Source organism: Lissotriton vulgaris, chromosome 4_1, assembly GCF_964263255.1.
Source record: "Lissotriton vulgaris chromosome 4_1, aLisVul1.2, whole genome shotgun sequence".
NCBI lineage: Eukaryota > Metazoa > Chordata > Amphibia > Caudata > Salamandridae > Lissotriton > Lissotriton vulgaris.
In genome coordinates this window covers 764,196,600-764,216,640 of record NC_141691.1, presented here as the reverse complement: position 1 = coordinate 764,216,640, position 20,041 = coordinate 764,196,600, and the positions used below count along the sequence as shown (strand labels likewise).

Below are 20,041 nucleotides of genomic sequence, written 5' to 3'. Positions count from 1 at the left end.
AATGCAGATGACTCCACAGGCTCCTTTCATTAATATGTTACAAGTTACTTACTCCAGAATCCTAGAATATATTTAGTCAGATTGACTTATACTTAACATCAAAAGTATCTTTCTTTCTGAGTGCTGTTTTTTAGAATATGGTTGTTATTGTGGCGTTTTATCCTCATGTATCTTTCTTGTCAGTTGGTTTTCATTGCTTCTAAACCTGAAGATTCCAGCTCTTAAAGTAAAACCTGTAGTGGTAAAGAAGCACTGCAGGTTGGCTGTATCACAATACAGTTAACAGTCTCCCCAACTCCTTTTATTATTCAAATCAATCTGGAGCGTTATCCTATACCTCTTTCGTCACCAGGCCACAGGTATAAATTACATTATTTACACCAGACACAAAGCACACCTCACCAGCTGCAGGGCAAATAGAATTCAGCCATGGGTGGGCGTTTGCAGCGCATTTGAGTAAAGCTCCCGGACCTTCTCCAACATCCGTCTCCTCCTCTTATCATAGCCAGACGAACAGTACCCAGGATCTACTGCAGAGTTGCTGTGTGTCCCTGTTGTGGCTGTGGTGCTGGGGACTGCTGATTTGCCAACCGGCTGCTGGGAGAACGCAGGGGCACGGCCGCTGCACAGTGGGTTAACATGGCACCCATACAGTGGCGAAGACAATGCGTTGCCGAAGCGCCCCAGAGTTCCTGAACCGCTGCAATTGAGGAGCTATGTCTGGCTAGCGGGGTGTGTCACAAGAGGTGGAGCAGGGAGCCCAACTGGGAGGGGCCAGCGTTAGCCCGTGACCCCCGCCGTACTTCAAGGGCTGGACACGGGCCATTGGAGCTAGTTGACCCTGCCCAATGCTGTTTTGAGTGCTTATGCTATGGTGGTTGAAGGGCCCCCACCCCGGCTTCTCGATCTGCCTCGAGTCAGTGGGTGTGTGGGCCGAGCTCTGCTTGGTCCTTGCCCACTCCCCCTCACACACTGTTGTCGGGTCTTGCTAGCTGGGGATTGCTTGCCGAATCTGCAACCCTGGTAACACGGCAGCGGCACTTCATGACCTGGTTGGGACCATGTGCGCTCCTTTTGGAGACGAGGTGGCGTGAGCACCTCATCGAGCAGAAGCCCCCCATGATCAAGCCTCTCTGCAAAACCAGACTAAACTTGTGGGCCTCCGGCTTCTCGTCTTACCTCTATCGCAGGGGTCTCCAAACCGGTCTTGGAGGGCCGGATCCATGCCAGATTTTTGGGATATCCCCATTGAGATACATGTAGTTATTTTAAAAATCTGGCATGGATCCGGCCCTCCAGGACCGGTTTGGAGACCCCTGCTCTATCGCCTCTCCGAGGTAAGCAGGCTAGAGGGAAACACATAGGCTGCCCTATCTCATGGAGAAGTCCGCAGAAGTGTTAGGAATCACCGGCACGGGTGGGGTGAAAGGCTACTGAGATTGTGACCTGAATCGCTGTTAAGATCTCAGCTACCCCCTCCGCCTTGACACAAGTTCCTCAGCAAGGCCCCGTCACTGAACGCTCTGTCGGAAATAGACAAATACACCACAAGCTTCTCGGAGACCACCAAACATGCCGACTGCCCTCAAATTCATATGTCTCCAGCAGCCACAGACTGTGCACAGATCCTGAAAGCATTCAAACCTCCTAAAAGGCCCTCTCCACCACTGAGGTCGCTAAAGACCATCCTCTGTCTTCAACCCCTTCAGTCTGTTTGCTGCCCACAGGCTGGCCTAGCCACAGGGACCTATCCAGAGAATCAAGCGGCAAAGGTGGTCCGAAACACCTCAATCTCTGCCTCGGACGTTAAAGTAACCAGCCAACACTGCCGCTAAAGCTGGGCTACTTTGCAGACCGGATTCTTAAGGATGACTGGGTGTGGACCAGATCTCCTTCACAGAGTGACTGCTATCTTGCCCCTTTTGGCTGTGCCCTAACAATGAATTGTTGATGACTTGCTTGGCAGTTCAGATCTATATTATAGTTAATAGATATATGCCCTTCACAGTACTTGGTAGCAGTCTTCGTTGTTTAGTTAAAGCAGGCTTCCTATAAATGTGTTTAGTCTGTGGTTATGGGACCCACTGTGAATCCACATTGTCAACACATAATTCAGCAGCACTTAAAAAACAAAACAACTGAAAAACAAGCATTGGTAAATGCATTTGGTTTCACCTATTTAATTAATAATAAGCTGTTTTTTGTTGTAGGTTGTAGCTTGCTGAGTAGTTGTACAATGCAAGTTACAGAAAGTCTGTTAAAGTGTTATGACTTGTTTATGGACAAAAAGGCAATCTACTGTGCTGTTACCAGTAGTATATTGCGGGTAAGTCATAGCAACATTTTGAAAAATGAAAGAGGGAAATAATAGAATTAATTGATGTAATTGCAGTATTATGTGTTCAGAGGAGTTCTGGCAACTTTTGGGCTGGGTGTCACTACACCTGCTGCACCATTCAAATCATGCCCCTAGTGCCTGTAAGATAGCTGCATTTGTGATGGAGTGTTAAGTAATAAAAATCAAGTGATATTTGGTGTTTAGAGGAGTTATGATAGCTTGTGGCCCTGGTGTCACTGCACCTGCTACACCATTGAAATCAAGTCCCTAGTGCCTGCAAGGGAACTGCACTTGTGACTGACTGTTTAGTTGTTAAAAATAGAATAATAGGTGTTTAGTGGGGTGTCTCGAGATTTTGATCTAGGTGTTACTGCACCTGCTGCACAAATTATGACCCTAGCGCCTGCTTGATAACTGCACTTGTGACTGCCTGTTTAGTAGTAAATTATGTAAATATTAGGTGTATAGAGGAGTTCTGGCAACTTTTGTGCCCAGTGCTACAGCACCTGCTGCACCATTCAGATCATGACCCTAGTGCCTGAAAGATAACTGCACCTCGAACTGCCTGTTAAGTTGCAAAACTTAGCAATAATCTGTGTTTGGTGCAGTGCCTGGAGTTTTTGGTGCCGTTGCCACCGCTGCACTATTGAAATCATGACCCTAGTGCTTGGTAGATAACTTCACTTGTGACTGCCTGTTTAGTTGCTAAATATAAAAATAATAGGCGTTTAGTGGGGTGGCTAGAGCTTTTGATCCAGGTGTTACTGCACCTGCTGCACAAATTAGGACCCTAGTACCCGCTAGATAACTGCACTTACAAGTGCCTGTTTAGTTCTAAAATATAGCAATGTTGGGTGTTTAGAGGAGTTCTGAAAACTTTTGGGCCCGGTGTCACTGCACCTGTTGCACCATTCAAATAACGACCCTGTTGCCTGCTAGATAACTGCACTTGTGACTGGCACTCTAAATGCACACACTGTGCAAGAACAGAAAGAGTCAAAGTGATCCGTAGTGTGGTGGAAAGAGACATGCTGATCACGTGTTTAAATGTGTGGCAAAAAAACACATTTTATTTCGTTAAGTCCACAAAGTGCACATGTTGTTCCATATAATAAATGTGGCAAAGTTAGATAAAGTAATGAAAAGGAATGTGTAACATAGGTCTACATAAAGGCAAGTAAAGCCACAATTCTATCCTAAGTTTCCAGTTAGAAACAATAGAGACACTAGGGTTAAAACTAGGGATCAGTATCCTGAGGAAGGCCACTGACCCATTTGAGCATTAAGAAATGTCTGAAACATGTTGTTATAGGCAGATGGGGTAATGTAGATGTAACTCCTCCTATATACCCATTCTTAAACTTTTTAATCCTATCAAGGGGGACCAATAATAAATACAGATTTAGGCACCCCCTTAGATAATCGTATATTAAATTCTTTCTGCAATTGGGATCCCTTACAAGAGAAAAAAATACTCATTTTTTTCTTTTTGAACAAATATTTTTTAAAAGATGTACTCCGCCCTGAGTGTTGGTCTGCACCAGGGTGTGACAACGGCCCTATGATGAAGCATGCCACTGCATAGTGGGTAATGGCAATCATAATATTTTCTTGTGTTTTTCTAAGAAATATTTTTCCTAATAGTTTCATTCATATCTTTCGCCCCCCCCCCCTTTTTAGGTTTTGCCTGGCGAAAGCTGCGCTCTGCGCAGCTTTTTCGCGCAGGCGAAAACCTAATGAGTACTGTAGTGTGGTTTGGAACGGCCCCCGTCATTTATTGGCTAGCTCCATAAATGGAGCCTAGCCATTGGACGATGGGCCTGTCCGTCAATGCCGGACCAGATTCGGGGGCGTTCCCGAGATTTTTTGGCTTTTGCCGACGTCACGCGACGTCAGCCAAAAGCCGGGAACGCCCCTGAATCTGTTCCGGCATTGAGCCGGCACCCGCCTTCCTGACCTTCTCGGTTTCTTCCCTCAGGCTCGGACGGGAATAATTATCCCTCCACTCCTCTTCACACCCACTCACTCCCCTCCTCCGAATTCCGCCGCCGCCGCCCCCTCCTCCACGCAGCCGATTCTACCCCTTCCCGCCCCCTCCCGCCCCCTGCCGATTCTAACCCTTCCCGCCCCCTGCTTCCACCCTGTATGAAAACGTACTCCCCAAGGTGGGTGGCGCGGCTGGGGGTGGCTCTGTCGGGGGTACCCGCCTTCCACTCCTCCTACGGCTCCTCCCCACTCCTTCCCCGCCCCCGAAGCCCGGACACAGACACAGAGCGGCGGCCGCACTCCACCCGGACCCGGCTCTTGACCCCCTCACCCTACCGAAACGGCTCCAGCAGGTTTCCGGGGCCCAACACCCCCGTCCAGCAGGTAAGAACGGCAACCCGGGAGGGAGGCGGGGAAGCGGCAGAGTGGCCTACTCGAGGGCCTCAGTTGGGGACGGGGTGCAGCATGCAGGGGGCTGAGGAGGGGCAGAGAGAGGGGAGGTGGAGGAAGGCCGCCGTTTGTATACGAAGTGAATGGAGGATGGGGAAATCAAACCGTGGGTACGATGAGGGGCTGTCAGGGAAAATCGTAATGTTGGCACTCTTGCTTGACCTCGTGAAACACACCACAAATCTTACCTCCTAAAATACTAAAGTTGTCTATGTTTTTCCCACAAAGTAACGAGTGAAAGATTGATTGCGATCACTAACTACCCTGTGCGGAGATGAATAGAAAAAATAACTACGTTTGCAAATATTGTCCACTCCAGCCGGGATTGTGACGAGGAAATGCATTGACTTCCTAACCCCATGTGCCGGATGTTGGGGAGATGAGCGTGGCGTGGGAAGGGCTCGCTGCTGGCCGGGGGGCGTACTGCTTACCTCCATCCCACTAGATCCCTTGAAGGAGCAGAACCCGCACTCAAGCAGGTGGGGAAGGGCGCTGCTGTGTGTAAATAATGAAGCACATGGACGATCCCGTTCCTGTCCAGGTGCGCTGTGGGTTTAGAAGAGCAGCTCTGCTATATAATTATGCCCATGAAAGAAAGAATGTTTTACCCCTTTCCAGTTGTCAACTCCAGCCGGGATAGTGACGAGGAAATGCAGTGACTTCCTGACACCATGTGCCGGATGTTGGGGAGGTGAGCGTGGCGTGGGAAGGGCTCGCTGCTGGCCGGGGGGCGTACTGCTTATCTCCATCTCACTAGATCCCTTGAAGGAGCAGAACTCGTGGACTCTTGGAAAATGTTCAGGAGGTTGGAGACTCTCACATTGGTATGACGCAGAAACCAGCTGACAGTCGCCTGCAGCTGCAGCCCGGCGCTGGGCTGTCTGATCCAGCAGCTTTGGAATGCTACGGCTGCAGAGGCACGGCTGTGCTTGCATACTCTCTTGCCATTTTACAAGGACAGGGATCTGTTGAAAAACGGAAACAGCTTTTGAAATACCAAATGTTCCTTGTACACTGAGAACCCGCACTCAAGCAGGTGGGGAAGGGCGCTGCCGTGTGTAAATAAATGAAGCACATGGACGATCCCGTTCCTGTCCAGGTGCGCTGTGGGTTTAGAAGAGCAGCTCTGCTATATAATTATGCCCACAAAAGAAAGAATGTTTTACCCCTTTCCAGGTCGAGCCTGAGTCAGCGGGCATGTGCTGCTGTGTGAGACTTGCTGTAGTAGAGTATGTATGAGAAGCCCCCACAAATATTTTTCATTGACTTGTACCTTTTGTCCTTCGTAAATGCTGGCTGGTTCAGTAATTGGCTTGTTAGTCCTTTACTACGGCCTTGTCTTCATTTGTAACCTCCCATAGTAACTGGCCCCTTTACTTTGGTTGTTACACTGTGTGTGTTATTTAGACTTGTAAGCACATATTCTTCATTGAGTTTCTCCTACTTCGGGCACTACAACATACTTTGCTCACAGTCAGCGTGCCATGCGCGCTTTCACTTTCAAGCCACAGGGACAAGGGCATTGCATGTATTTTTATGCACGGGCGCCGCTCTTGATCACGGCGCCCGCTTAATGTAACATTTGCGGGAGCCGCGCTGGATCACAGCACCCGCTTAATTTAATAATTGCGGGAGCACCGGATGATCACGGCGCCCACCTAATTTAATATGCATGACCGCCGCGTATGATGAGGTAGAACTGCTCCCCTGTGATCATTATTGTTTTCATGGAAAGTATCAAAGCCATCCCTCCCATTGCTCAGTCTGAGGGCAGACCAGCCGCCAATTTTACTAGCTTGGAACAAAAGACAGGGCAGGTATAATACAAGTCAGTGTCATGCAACGGCACTGTGCAAAATCATGCCGCCCGCTTAATTTACTTTAATAAAACTATTTCACTTGCGCTACTGCCGCTGTTTTATTAATTTAACCAGCGAGGCACGGCTCAATGGCGTTAACACAGCCTGTTATCGCTTGAGAGAACTTCTGGAGGGGGGGAAGAGGGGGTATTCCTCATACAAGTGCGAGTTCCTGTCTAGTGTGTGTGTGTAAATTCTACAGGCCCGGGTGGAAACTCTGGCGGGGGCTGTGCAGTTGCACATGTGTCTTCTGGGCGTGTTTGTGCGGCGAGCGTTGGCAGGGTGTCCTTACCCAGCGTGTGATTACTTGTGCACACAAGCCAGGGATGTTTCACGAGGTAAGAGTTTCTTATTTTTAAACAATTTACTTTTTAACACCCCGCGACCACCTGATGTAACCAAGCTGTAAAAGTGGGGTTGGTGGCAGCAATCCTGGCATGGCTTTGGTATCTGTTTGGAATGACACACTTTTTATTTATCTAGAACAGTGCAAGGTAAAAAAAATATTTAACACATGTTCTAATATCTTGGTCTTTGACTTGTGTTCGGATTGGTCTACGTGCCATATAGTTCATGGGATTTCTGAGTTGCTGTTATTAAGGGGATGGAAGCTTCTGACCATTTATGGTTGTCCCCGTCCTTATGTTCCCATTTTTGGTTTATAACTTCTTGAACTACAGTAACTCATTATTCCTCTAATAACTAGTATATCTTTTCCGGAAAACCAACTGGCTCTGCAGATTTTCCTTTATTTATTCCAGTATTTTCTAAAGTGTTAATTTAGGGAATTGGATATCCTTAAACAAAGTAGGTTAACTTCCTAGTTGAAATATTCTCTCTATAGGTCAGAACTATGATCTTGAAACTCCAAATATATTTCCCTTACATTTTCTATTGTTGTTGAAATATTATTTCTACTTATTTTTGCCTTGGTCTTCTACAATAGAATGACATTCCTAGCATACAATTCTCCAAAAGCAACCCCACCTCAGCTTACTCAAATTATGATTCAGAATGCCTTACGCCTAAGAGCTGTTTACGTGCCTCTGTTGCCTGCAATGTGTGGGGGATCGCAGTGTGTGTGGGGGGGGCTCGCAGTGTGTGGGGGGCTCTGTGTGGCTGTGTGTATGGGGGGGCTCTGTGTGGCTGTGTGTGTGGGGGGCTCTGTGTGGGTGTGTGTGGGGGGCTCTGTGTGGGTGTGTGGGGGGGGCTCTGTGTGTGTGGGGCTCTGTGTGGGTGTTTGTGTGTGGCATTTGCGAGAGATTAAGCTATTGGCAATGTTAATGACAATGCCATTTATTTATGTTAAAAAAAAAACATAAATAAAAATAATGTCAAGAGCAATGCCAATAGCTCTAACTTTAACAAAGGCAAAACCATTGCATTGTAAATGCTTGTTTATTTTAGCTTAACATATTTCCTAGCTCTTATATTCAAGAGTAGGTCGTTGTTCTTCTCATGTGGTGAGGTTAATAGTTTAGTTGGGAGAACGAGGGAAGGCATACTCTCTAGTCCCTCCCCTTTGTGTCTGGATAGATGATAAATCTGAGACATTAAGCGCATATGGAAATGAGCGAACATTATTGAAAATAACATTCCCTTTCTCACACGTAGGGTACTCTTCAAGAAGCAGCAAATCAGATAACAAGTGTCTTGGTCATTTAATTGCTGTAGGAAGAGCAAGGCAGCTTTACACTTTGTAAATTTGTGCCTGTGCAGCAAAGGCAATACAAATTTCCTAGTGCAAGGGAGATAATAATTACAAAAAAAACAAAATGCAATAAGGTCTGGTTTGATTTTTTCATCTCACGGGCAAATACAAATATCCTTTAGGGAGTATTGCCCTAAGGGCAATACTCCCCAGAGGCAATACAAAAACCAACGTATCACCCCTAGCCTAAATAGAGTCAGTAAATTACGTTCATTCATGTTGTGCACAATTGACAAATATGGGGGAATCCCGGCTCTCGTCTGGACCAGAAATTAGTCTCTTACAAACCGCTTCACCACTGTCACAGCCCTCCTAGTGGCCTGTCTGTCCTTAGTGAGACAATCCTGAACCCAGAATTTTTCTTTCTTTGTAGTGGTCTCTGGGTTCTCAAATAAGTATACAAAGCCCAGGGCAAAAATGGAGTCTCTTAAATACTTTAACCACGGGATGTTCAATCGTGTTCACAGGAAAGACAATCTTCAATGAATGCCCGGTTAAGCTCCTTGTTTGACCAAATAAACCACTAAAGAGCCACAGGAGCGGTGCCAATAAGGCTTTCAACATACTCAAGCCCTAGTTGTTGATGTGAAGAAAAATGAGGGGTTGAGGGGCAAACCCCCACCAGTCGACAACCGAATCTATTTTCCTCTACATGGATGATAGCAGCATCTCTGTAGTCCCATACTCACATGCCATACGTAAGGGTCGGGGGCACTTCCTTTTGTACAATTCTAATGATGGGACTACTGGCTTTCTTCCAAATGCAGGCAACGAGAGACAGCACAAGAGAATTGGGTCATCCTGCTTCTAAAGTACGCAGGCCATGTACAAGCATCATCAAATTCTAATCCAACATAAGGGAAAGAGGACACCCTATCTAATTTTTTCACTCCAATCGATAAGGTACAGGTTTTGGAGTTCCTAGGGCCACACACTATGACAAATGTTTTAGAATAGTTTGATCCAAATCTAGACTCTTCATGAAGTCCACAAAAGTACTGAGCAAGGTCTTCAAGCCATTCGCTGTTCTGGCGAGAAGCACCAGGTCATCCGCATATAATAAGGTGAGCATGGCTTTGTTCTTTACATGCGGTACATCTGCCCTGGCAACATCCAATGTCCTCTCTAAGTCATTAATTTATAGTAAGAAGAGGATAGAGTACGCAACCTTGGTGTACACCACATTTACTTCAAGTTGGGCATTGAAACTGGCAAGGCACTTGTAGTGGGTCCGCATTCAGAGCTTCAAATGAATGCATGCAGGCAGACACTAAATAAACACTGTAAATGCTTGCTGTGCAGGTAAAAGCCTTTAAAATATAGTTCTAGAAAAGTGGATGGAAACGGTACTAAGGAGCTGGGAAACTGATAGGTAAAGCACAGGAGAGGAACAACACGATGCAGGGAAAGAGTGTGCTACAGCTAATAGAAACAGAGGAATTGTAAGTGGCAAGCTGAGGAACCAATGACAAGCAATGAAAGCCAGGGGGCGGGATGTAAGCCCCTTTTAATATATATATTTAATACAAAAGATTTCACAAGCACAGCACAATGGCTATGCAGACGAAACCCAATGAATTCCCTCCAATTGTACACTTTCTTAATTGTGTTGCCTTTATTTACCTGCTAAAGACTTTACAGTTTTTTTTGTGTTTATTTTTTAAACTTAATATATTCTTTTATTTGTAATGGAAATATTTGTTTTTTTACAGGACAATGGTCCCTAGACAATTGAATTATATACAAAATAAATATAGACTAAATAGCAACTATATTCATTGTCCAGCCAGACAGTATTTAATTTTTGATAAAAAGAATTCACAGCTAATATGGTGTGACACCAGCCGATGCCCAGCTAACACACTCAGAAGAAAGACAAACAAGAGAATACAGGCAATTAAGGTAGTCTGTGTATCACAATTCACAATCAGACAGTACAAACAACACACTATTGCTTGCGAACATTGGCATAATAAATATGCCTATAGTGTGACTAGGTCGACGACGTTTCGAACCCTATATTAATTCAGAGCTCATCTTCAGGACAAACAATAGATGCCTTCTTTGTACAGCCCATACTATAGGGACCATTTGCCAAAACCTATATTAATACAGAGGCAAGAGGGGAAAAAAGAAAAGAATACAAAACAGGATTAGGGCATTTTTTCAAAAAGACCACATTTTAAGCTCATATGCACATTTTACTTGACCCCATAGGTGATTAGTGCTAAGCTTCAAGAAACGCAAAACCGAGCATGTAATTATGCCAAGGTGAATTAAGGTGCCAAGTCGAGCCGTTTTAGAGATCTGGAACAAGAAGGTTACTGAGTGAAATATAATATCAGCAGAGGAAGATTAAATAAGCCAAATCGCCATAACCCAGAGTGCAATTTAAAGTAACAGGGGTAGTCTAGTTCGACAATTAGTTGCTCAGTGGGAACATGCCTGCGGGGCTAAAGTTAATGAGTGAAATATGATATCAGCAAAAGAAGATTAAATAAGCCAAGTCACCATGAACCCGAGTGCAATTTAAAGTAACCGCGGTAGTCTAGTTCGGCATCATACCTGCGGGGCTAGTATAAGGTGCCCGATGGCAGTAGTGGATAGCGTGGTAGTCCGCCTAAATCTGGCGAGATATAGGGATTATTAATCCCGATCCTCAACGTATAGAGGAATACAGAAAAGGGGCATGAAGGCTTACCGGTTAAGTAGCCAGGCAGCAAACACACGTGATAAGTGCGGTTCTGTAAACAAGAGAAGCAAATGGTTGAAGATAATTATAAGATCAGGACTAACCAGAAGGGTCGGAGCTGATCAGTATCAATATCAAACGGGGGTCTTACCGGCACAAGGAGGAATGGGTTGTCAATGCGGTCCTTGTTCTGGTGAAAGTTACACACAACCGAAGCAGCGCCCACAACCAGGAAGTAAACGAGTAAAAACCATGTGGTGTAATGCTGCCCAATCATGAGCACGCACAATTCGGGTGGCCATTTTGGAACAGTGAGGATTGGTGAAGTGAAGGAATGGAGTAGTGTGCACTCGCGTCAGCCATATTGGTGTGGTGATGATATTGAGGTCAATGGTGAAAGAAGCATGCAATTCCACAATGGGAAACACGACAAGGCACAGCAAAGTTAAGTTCTATGCTAAAAATCGGCAAGTTACATTCAACAACATTTCAATAAGGGGGCACTAAGAGGAACTACATATATTCAGACAATTACAGTGGTAAATATGCGAAAGTTCCAAACATTAATAAACCAGTCGGATGTTGGAATGAAATTCTAAACCATATGCGGAACATTAAAACCATGGGCAGTTCTGATAGTGAACCTGGTCATATAAAAAATGGGGACGACAATGAGAATCCAGGTATATAGGCAAAGTTTGAACAATATACCAATTGCTGTAAGATTACAAAGCCATCTAGGACACAGTTAGCCAACCATAAGCAGGCAGTTTACGATAGTGAAGTCCAATCTTCAGCATGGTTGAGCCCATTATGAATACTCCGAGTTTTGAGTATCCAATGAAGTTCTACTTTGTTAAGAAGTTGCTGTACATTTGCCCCTCTCGGGGGTATTTTGATTGTAGAAATAATAGTCCATTTAAAATCCAATTCGGTATGAGCCAGTTCGATAAAGTGGTCAACTAACGGTGCATTGGGCGTCTTATAGCGTATGCGGCTTCTATGTTGACACATCCTAAGGTCCCTAGCTTATCGCTTCCTTGGGTTCCCTTGTGTATTCAAAATGTTGGAAATATTTGGAGCATGTTGGCACCCAAATTTAGTGTAATTGTATACCTCGAAATGAAACTAAATGTATTTGTGCTATAACACTCACCCATTAGGCCCCTATAAAATTCTCGCTCTTATAATCTTTTACATTCTTATGTGTTTAACTCCAGTGTGTATTTCGCTGACCGTGCTGCAACAGACATTGTAGACTGAAATAGTGAAACAAAATCTGAAGTGGAAATGAAAGGTCTTTTGCATAATATTACTAAAGTATTATTATCTGTTTCTATATTTCATATCATATAGCAATTGGCAACCCCAGAGGCATTTTCCAGGAATCCCTCCAGGGTATGGGAGTTCTACCACTATAGACGAGAGTTGATGCTCAGCAAAAGTCCAAATGCAGCCCACGTTGCCATTGCTGACTGCGAGGCCCGGCTCAGCAAGCAAGGAAGAAAAGTTGTTGTAGTCACTCAGAACATTGATGAGCTGCACCGAAGGGCAGGCTCCAAGGACCTCCTTGAAATCCATGGTAAGAAGAATGTACAGCACACCATTTCCATGGAACTTACCTGCATTATTTAACCATTTGTTTTGGTCAGTCAGCATATGTATTCGGATTATTTACACTTGTTTTTCAGCAAGATGAATATAACACAGTGGAAAGCACAGGAACAAAAAGCATCCATGAATTCAATTTACAGGCATTAGGTTTCACTGTTGCTGAAGGGAAATTGTTGCTGTTTTTCTTTGGGTAGGGTAATGTGTGTACAAATCATACAACTTAAGGTTATTGTGCACAGAATGTCAAGGAATATTCTTTCCAACGGTTCAACCTGCATGTTTTCAATTTAGGATTATGGTGGGAGATCAGGGTTTGGGTAGGAAAGAGATTTGCATATTTTTATTAAGTGTTGAGATCCTTTTGAAAAAGTGTGTGTGTGTGTAGAATTGTCTGTCTTTGTTATGGTTTATGTTTGTAGGTTGTAAAGGGTAATTATAGAATACCATAGACTTTTTTCTTTCATGTACCCCCGTTTTAGCAAGAAGAGGTTCAGAATTTCAACCTTTTTCAACTTCAGCTATCATTTAAAGAACATTTTTTAACGTAATGTTTTTCTCCACTGGGAAAACATTTTCCCTCTTGAGAACCTTTCACCTGCATCTCTTGAAATTTGGGGGATTATCTTTTTCATTCCCTCTATGCAAAGACATTTACTCCAACTTAGTATTAGAGTAAAGTTGTGTGTTTACAGGGTGGAAAACGACATTCAAACTTTGTGAATTCATTCAAAGTTACAATCATCACCTTTTGATTGCTCTTTCCACATTCCTGACCATGCAGTTACACCTTTACACATTCAGTGAGGGCTACAGGTTTATTCACGTTCTTAAGTACTATCTGCATGGAAATATCTCTTGATGGGATTTCTACCACAGCTCAGTTTCTTGTGCCTTTGGTTCCACTGATGTACACCACTCCTTCTGTATTCTAAATTGTAGAACATAAACTATATTTGTGGGCGTGCGTGTGTGTGTGTGTGTGTGTGTGTGTGTGTGTGTATATATATATATATATATATATATATATATATATATATATATTCACTGAAAAAACCATAGGTTTCACACCAGTTAGTTACCTGGAAATTTTACTGACATAAAACCATTGAAATTCCCATGTTATAGTTAGTTGGACTCACTATAACTTGCGCGTGTAATGCACTGCTGATGACATCACATATTATATCACTCATGACATGGTCAGTGACATCACTCATGACATCACTGATGACACCATCCAGTGAATGTGTCTTTCTGAAAAATTAACATGTTTTGTATATGTATATGTAAAGGTCGATGGAAGAATAAATGTTTCAATAAGTGTCTTAATGGATGTTTTTTTTAAAAAAATGATTAGTTAACTGGCTTATTAAGTGTTTCTTAGTGAATACATATATTAGTGAGTAATGTTTAAATATTTATATATATGTATTAGTGTTTCACTTTGTGTCTAAGTGGCTGCATGGGTTGGTAAGTAGGTACATGTGTAGGTATATGGGTTATTAGATTTTTTTTTAGTATCATTATGAATGTTTGTATGGTTTTGTGGGAGTTTTACTTATCACATAGATGCATTAATGACTAACTCTCTCTTTGAATGTGTTTTGAAGACCGCATATGTGCAGGACTGTATGGGTGGATGAGTGTGTATATGTGTGTGTTAGTCAGACCCCCCAGGATATAGCGGCATGGATTAGCAAATTTAGCGGCACAAAAATGGAAATTTAGCGGCACAAATATGGAAATTTAGCGGCAATTTTGCGGCATTTTATTTGTCCATTTTTCCTACAACAAACACAGATATCTTATTCTTTTTAGTTATTTAACAACATGAAGCTGTGTATGTATACTAATTTAAGCATTCCTCCATAGAAACACTCTTGATTGTAGGTTTAAGTAATTCACATGCTTAAAGATAGCCGACTTGTGAACCTGTGGCTATGTTTAATTTGCTTGCCGCCTCTTTTGATTTAAACTTAGGCCACATGATGACATCACTCTGCACACCTGTTATGCCTTGGCAGCAAGCATCTGTCAATCAATTGCTTGTTCTCTCTATTAGTCATGCATACATTCTCTCAATAACCTCTGCACATGAGCTTTTCGTTAACCATGCACTTTATCTTTTTTTGAACGATGCATGTAGCAGTAGTTTGTCTGTTCCCTCCGCTTTACTATGAGGAAAGTGTCTGTCGGGATCTCGCAGGAGTAGCCTTGTAGAACAAAATCTCTGTCTCAGCGCTGGTACACTCAACAAGGGTCAGGATGGCATGTTTATCATATCCATTGAGGTACGTTCTGGATATTTGTAAAAAAAATAAATAAGCTAACTTTCCTTTCTCATGTGCTGTCACAGGTGTTATGTACACCATTTTATATCGAAATGTTATGTTTCTAAATAGGTAGAAAGTCTGCACTACATCTGCCTTGATCTTATTTCCTGGATTCCCATGTAGATTTTCCCCTTTGGAATGTTGGCTGCACATGTTGTATTCCCACAGGTCAGCGAACAATCGCCCTTTCTTTACCATATCGACCCTCGGCTCCAGGGGAGAGGGTGGCGCCTCGCCCCAGTCACTGGGAGGGTCTCCAGCGGGGAGCCAGAGGCCGGAGGGGCACTTCAAAGCCCCTCGCAGTGAGCTGCTAATGCCCCATTAAGCCCGGACAGTTATTCTTTAGTGCTTCTGTGTCCTTCCCGCCCGCCCCAAAAAACAACATAAGTGGCCCCAGACCCCCCAGGATATAGCGGCTTTTATCAAAATGCAGCGATTTCTACAAAAATGCCGATTTCGCGGGCATTTTTGTAAAAATCGCGGCATTTTTTCAAAAGTGCCGATTTCGCGGCAAATCGCGAAATCGCGATATCCTGGAGGGTCTGGTTAGTGAGTGAATGACTGCCTCACTGTTGTCTTTATCAGTAACTACATATGTTTTAATCTAGTATATGTGAGTATTGATGTATATAAGTGAGTATATGTGAGAGTGAGATATTGAAAGAGTTCCTGTTTAAATAATTATGTGTTTCTATAAATGATTGTTTAAGAGAGTAAGTATGTGTAAGTTTCCTTAGAAGTAAGGTGGTAGTGTATGTATAGCTGTATATGCAAATAAATGGATGTTCAATAGTTTATTTGCATGTGTGAACAACTTTTGGAAGACTGTCGGTGTGTTAACGGATGTATAGGTGTCTCACTACATATGATGAGTGAGTATATGTATGAATGACTATATAGAAGTGTTGGTGAATGAGTGGATGTGTATATAAATGGTGGAATTACTGAATTGGTTGTTGTAACTGGTATAGGTATGTCCACTTTTTTTAAAATGTTAGTTTTTATTTTTCAATATGTGTTTCAAGGGTTACTTTACAGTGAAAGGAGGTCAGTCTCTCTGTCACAAGGATGGTGTCATCAGTGATGTCATGAGTGATGTCACTGACCATGTCATGAGTGATGTAATATGTGATGTCATCAGCAGTGCATTACACGCGCAAGTTATAGTGAGTCCAACTAACTATAACGTGGGAATTTCAATGGTTTTATGTCAGTAAAATTTCCAGGTAACTATAACTGGTGTGAAACCTATGGTTTTTTCAGTGAATTTGATAGGTATTTTAAATGCTAATTCCTAACTATAACTGGTGTGAAACCTATGGTTTTTTCAGTGAAATTCATAGGTTTTTTAACTGCTAATTCCTAACTTTTTATAGGGCTTCATACCTATGTTTTTTTTGGTGAATTTCTAAGGTTATTTTTTCGCAAATGTCTATAGCTGAGAAAGGTATGTTTTTCTAAAAATGAACCCTGTATTGTATAGTAATGTAATATATTTTTTTTAAAGTATATTCATTTTTTTTTATATTTCACTCTGGAGCGCTCACGGTGCGCGTACCGGTGAGCGCCCCGGTGCGCGCCCCGGTGCGCGTACCGGGGCGCGTTCCGTCAGCGCACTTAAAAAAAAAAAAAAGAAAAAAAAATTATGAAAGAGTGAGCATGAGGAATGGGGACAAAGAGAGTGGTGTAAAGAGAAAGAGAGCTAGAGGGAGAAACACAGAGGGACTGTGTAATAGATAGTAAAACAGAGAAAAGGTGTAAGAGGAAGTAACTGAGAAAAGGAAAATGAATAAGTGAGCAAGAGAAGAAAGAGGAAGAAAACTAAAGCAGAGGTTCTGGGAGAATGTGAATGGGTGATGAAATTAAAAGGAAGGAGAGTTAAGTATGGAGAATGACAGGTAGTGACGGAACCAGAGAAAAGGAACAGCGGTGACGGAGGGAAAGAAAATAGCAGTGAGTGTAAGTAAAGAGGAGTGAAAGAGGGTGGATAAAAGTGAATAAGGGTAAGACATGGGGAGTAACAGAGAGAAAGAAGAGAGAGAGTAAAGGAAGGAGTGTCAGAAAGGGACTAAGTGAACCAGTAAAAAAGGTAAGTGAAGGAGTGTGGATGAGCAGGGGCACTGAAAGAAGTTGAATGTGGTAGGAAAGTAAGGAAAAGAGAAGTAAACATGGAGGATAAGAATAAGTGAGGGAAGCAGAGTAAGGAAACAGGGGTGAGGTAGGGTGAGAGAAAAGTAGTGAGGTTAAAGCAAAGGGTGATGACAACCTACATTTTGTAGACACACTTACCATATAATTAATGAAAACTTACTTCTATCTGTGAAAGACAAAAGAAAAAACAAGTTATAATTAGTAAAATATATATTTTAAAATAGAAGAAACAGGTCAAGAGGTAAAAAATCTAAAAAGTTTACTAAGAAATAAAGCAATAGTGAAGGATACAAAAACAGAAATAAAGTAATGTAGAAAGAGAAAAAAGAGGGAAAAAGAAATAGAAAGAGAACAGATTACTGAATATAAGTAAGATACTAAAAGAATGCGAGATACCAAAACGAAATCAGGAAAGATAAGAAAGTAAAAGGAAAATGAGTGAAAAGGAGAGGAGTCTAAATGAGGAACTATTTATAAGAAAGAGGAATAGAAGATGACTGAGAGTGAGTGAAGGGGAGTCACAGAGTGAAGGGATGAAGAGAATGAGGTTAATATAGAACGATAGAGGAAAAAGGAGTGAGAGTAAGTACACAGAAAAACAAAGGGAAGGACTGAGTGAACTACAGTACAATGAGTGAGAAAGGAAAAAGAGTAAAGGAGAAAAAGAAAGAAAGAGAGGGGAAGAAAACTAAAGCAGTGGTACTGAGAGAATGTGAGAAAGATAAAAAGTGGTGGGAGGGAGAGAGGAAATGCAGACAGTTGAAATTGGATTGAGGAGTTGTGAATGAAGTGGAGTAAAGGAACAGCGATGGAACAAAGTTAAAAAAAGGCAGTGTAAATGAGTAAAGAGAGCTAAATAAGGGTGAAAAAGGAAAATGAGTGTGAGACAATGTGAATACAATATAAATTACACAATGCAAACTATAGAATAACTTCTACAATATGTTACATTGTTTATTTTTGCTGTTCTCAGAATATATTGAATTTCACTTAAATTAGTGAGTTCAAACTCTTCATCATATAACAGCGGGAAAAAAAAACACAATCTAAAAGATTGTGTTTAAAAAAAAAAACCTAAAAACTTACAACTCATATATGTACACTAATCTTTGATTCACTTACTTTTCCGTGAGGCCAAATAGAAGATAGTGAAGGTCCTTTTGGTGGAAAAAAAGTCTGCTGTTCTCTATAACTTCCATTTCATCGACTTCCTATGAAAAAAGATCTAAGAACATCATACCTTACACTTTCCTTACGGCCAAATTGTGTCAGATCTAGGAGTATTTTTTACTATGAGATCCACTTACAGTACCTGTATGAGATAAATAATTTAAAACATTAGATTAACTAACTAACTTTTATTAACTATTCCCGTCTTCAAAGGCCAATTCCTTTTACTAAAACTTTGGTTTTAAAAACACTAGGTAAGAATTTTTAAAGTCATAAGGCAAACGTTGTTTATAAGTCAAATGAGAATCATTGCAGTAAGTCCAACCTTTTTTACATTTTAAATAGCATGTATAATGTCCTGATGTTGTCGAAGGACCGTCATGATAAATAATAGCTTCAGTTGTAAAGGTTCTTCCTGAAATTGATAACTGAGAAGCCACAACATTTTTGATAGAAGTTGTCAATTTAGTTCCATCAGGTCTATATCGTTGTAAAACTAAAATGATATACTGACCATAACTTTGTATAAATAATGTGGATAGCATTGGACACTTACATTGTATACACACCATATTATGATCTGCTGCTTTAACTAGATTTTTAAATGACACTGACTTACAGTCTGGTAAAGTCAAATATATAAATCTTTTAGTGTCTATTCTAGTATTACTTGATGAACTACAATTGTGGCAGTCATGCTGCCATTGATAAGAAAGGCTGAAAAGATTATCTACATCTACACCTTCATCTTCCAAAACACCAACCATATACATTAAAAATTCCTGACAATCCTGCTGAGTGTTCTGTGAAAATGTATCTTGACCAAAACACATATCTAAAATATTTCGAATTTCTGTTACACTTTCTATTTTTGCTCTATCACTGCTACATTTCTCAAACACAGAATTCAATAACCCACACAATCTTTGATCCCGATTTTCAACAATCTGTTCTTGTAAAGTTTGAAGAAAAAAAACATTAACCACTACATTAGCATAGCAGTTGACACCAGAACTGTTTTCAAACTGAAATCCAACAACATCTTCAACAGAATCCTTTTTCTTTCTGTTTTGAATTACAGTTTCATCTACTTTTTGTCTTTTTGCTACTACCTCACTGCAATTATTCTCATTTCTTCTTTTTCGGCCTACACACACGTTTTTCAAACAGAGGATATTGAGGCAAATGTGGAGCATACTCTCTTCTTAACCTATTGTATTCTTTAACACAATCTAGATCTGCACAAATCTTTGTCTCATCACACTCAATCAAGTACCAACCTGATAAAGTTCTCACTCGTGAGAATGCCACATATGCCATACCCTCTTTAAACACAGATCTTCCAATGTTCACCAAAGCACAATCTACACTTAAACCTTGAGATTTATGAATTGTCACCGCATATGCCAAACAAACAGGAAACTGTTTTCGGCGAACAAACAAGTCTTTTACAAGCAAAAATCTAGCAGAACAACGACTGATTTGTTGTACTTGCTCAATGCCATCAAATTTTATTTTTAAAAATTCAATTCCTTCTCTATTTCTATAATTCACAAAATCAACAACATAACCCATTGCTCCATTTACCAGACCTCTTTCAACATTTAAATTCCTTCTCAAAATAATACGACAATTTAAACACACATTCAGAGTCTTTTCAAAACCAGCTGTTTTAGAAATACTTTTCTCTAATGAATCCAATTTTGTTTTCACATTTTCTGACAAAACAATTGTTGC

At 41.8% G+C, this 20,041-nt stretch overlaps 1 protein-coding gene across 4 annotated transcripts in view; it reads left to right on the top strand.

Annotated features, from left to right (window-relative positions):
* The window catches only part of SIRT5 (sirtuin 5), a 165,147-nt gene that overhangs the window by 52,684 nt on the left and 92,422 nt on the right, over positions 1–20,041 (top strand). For all 4 annotated transcript variants that reach the window (XM_086965094.1, XM_086965096.1, XM_086965093.1 and 1 more), the window contains exon 4: positions 12,393–12,618. In XM_086965094.1, coding sequence (XP_086821220.1) covers positions 12,393–12,618 — 226 coding nt within the window. The remainder of the gene's footprint in view (positions 1–12,392; positions 12,619–20,041) is intronic.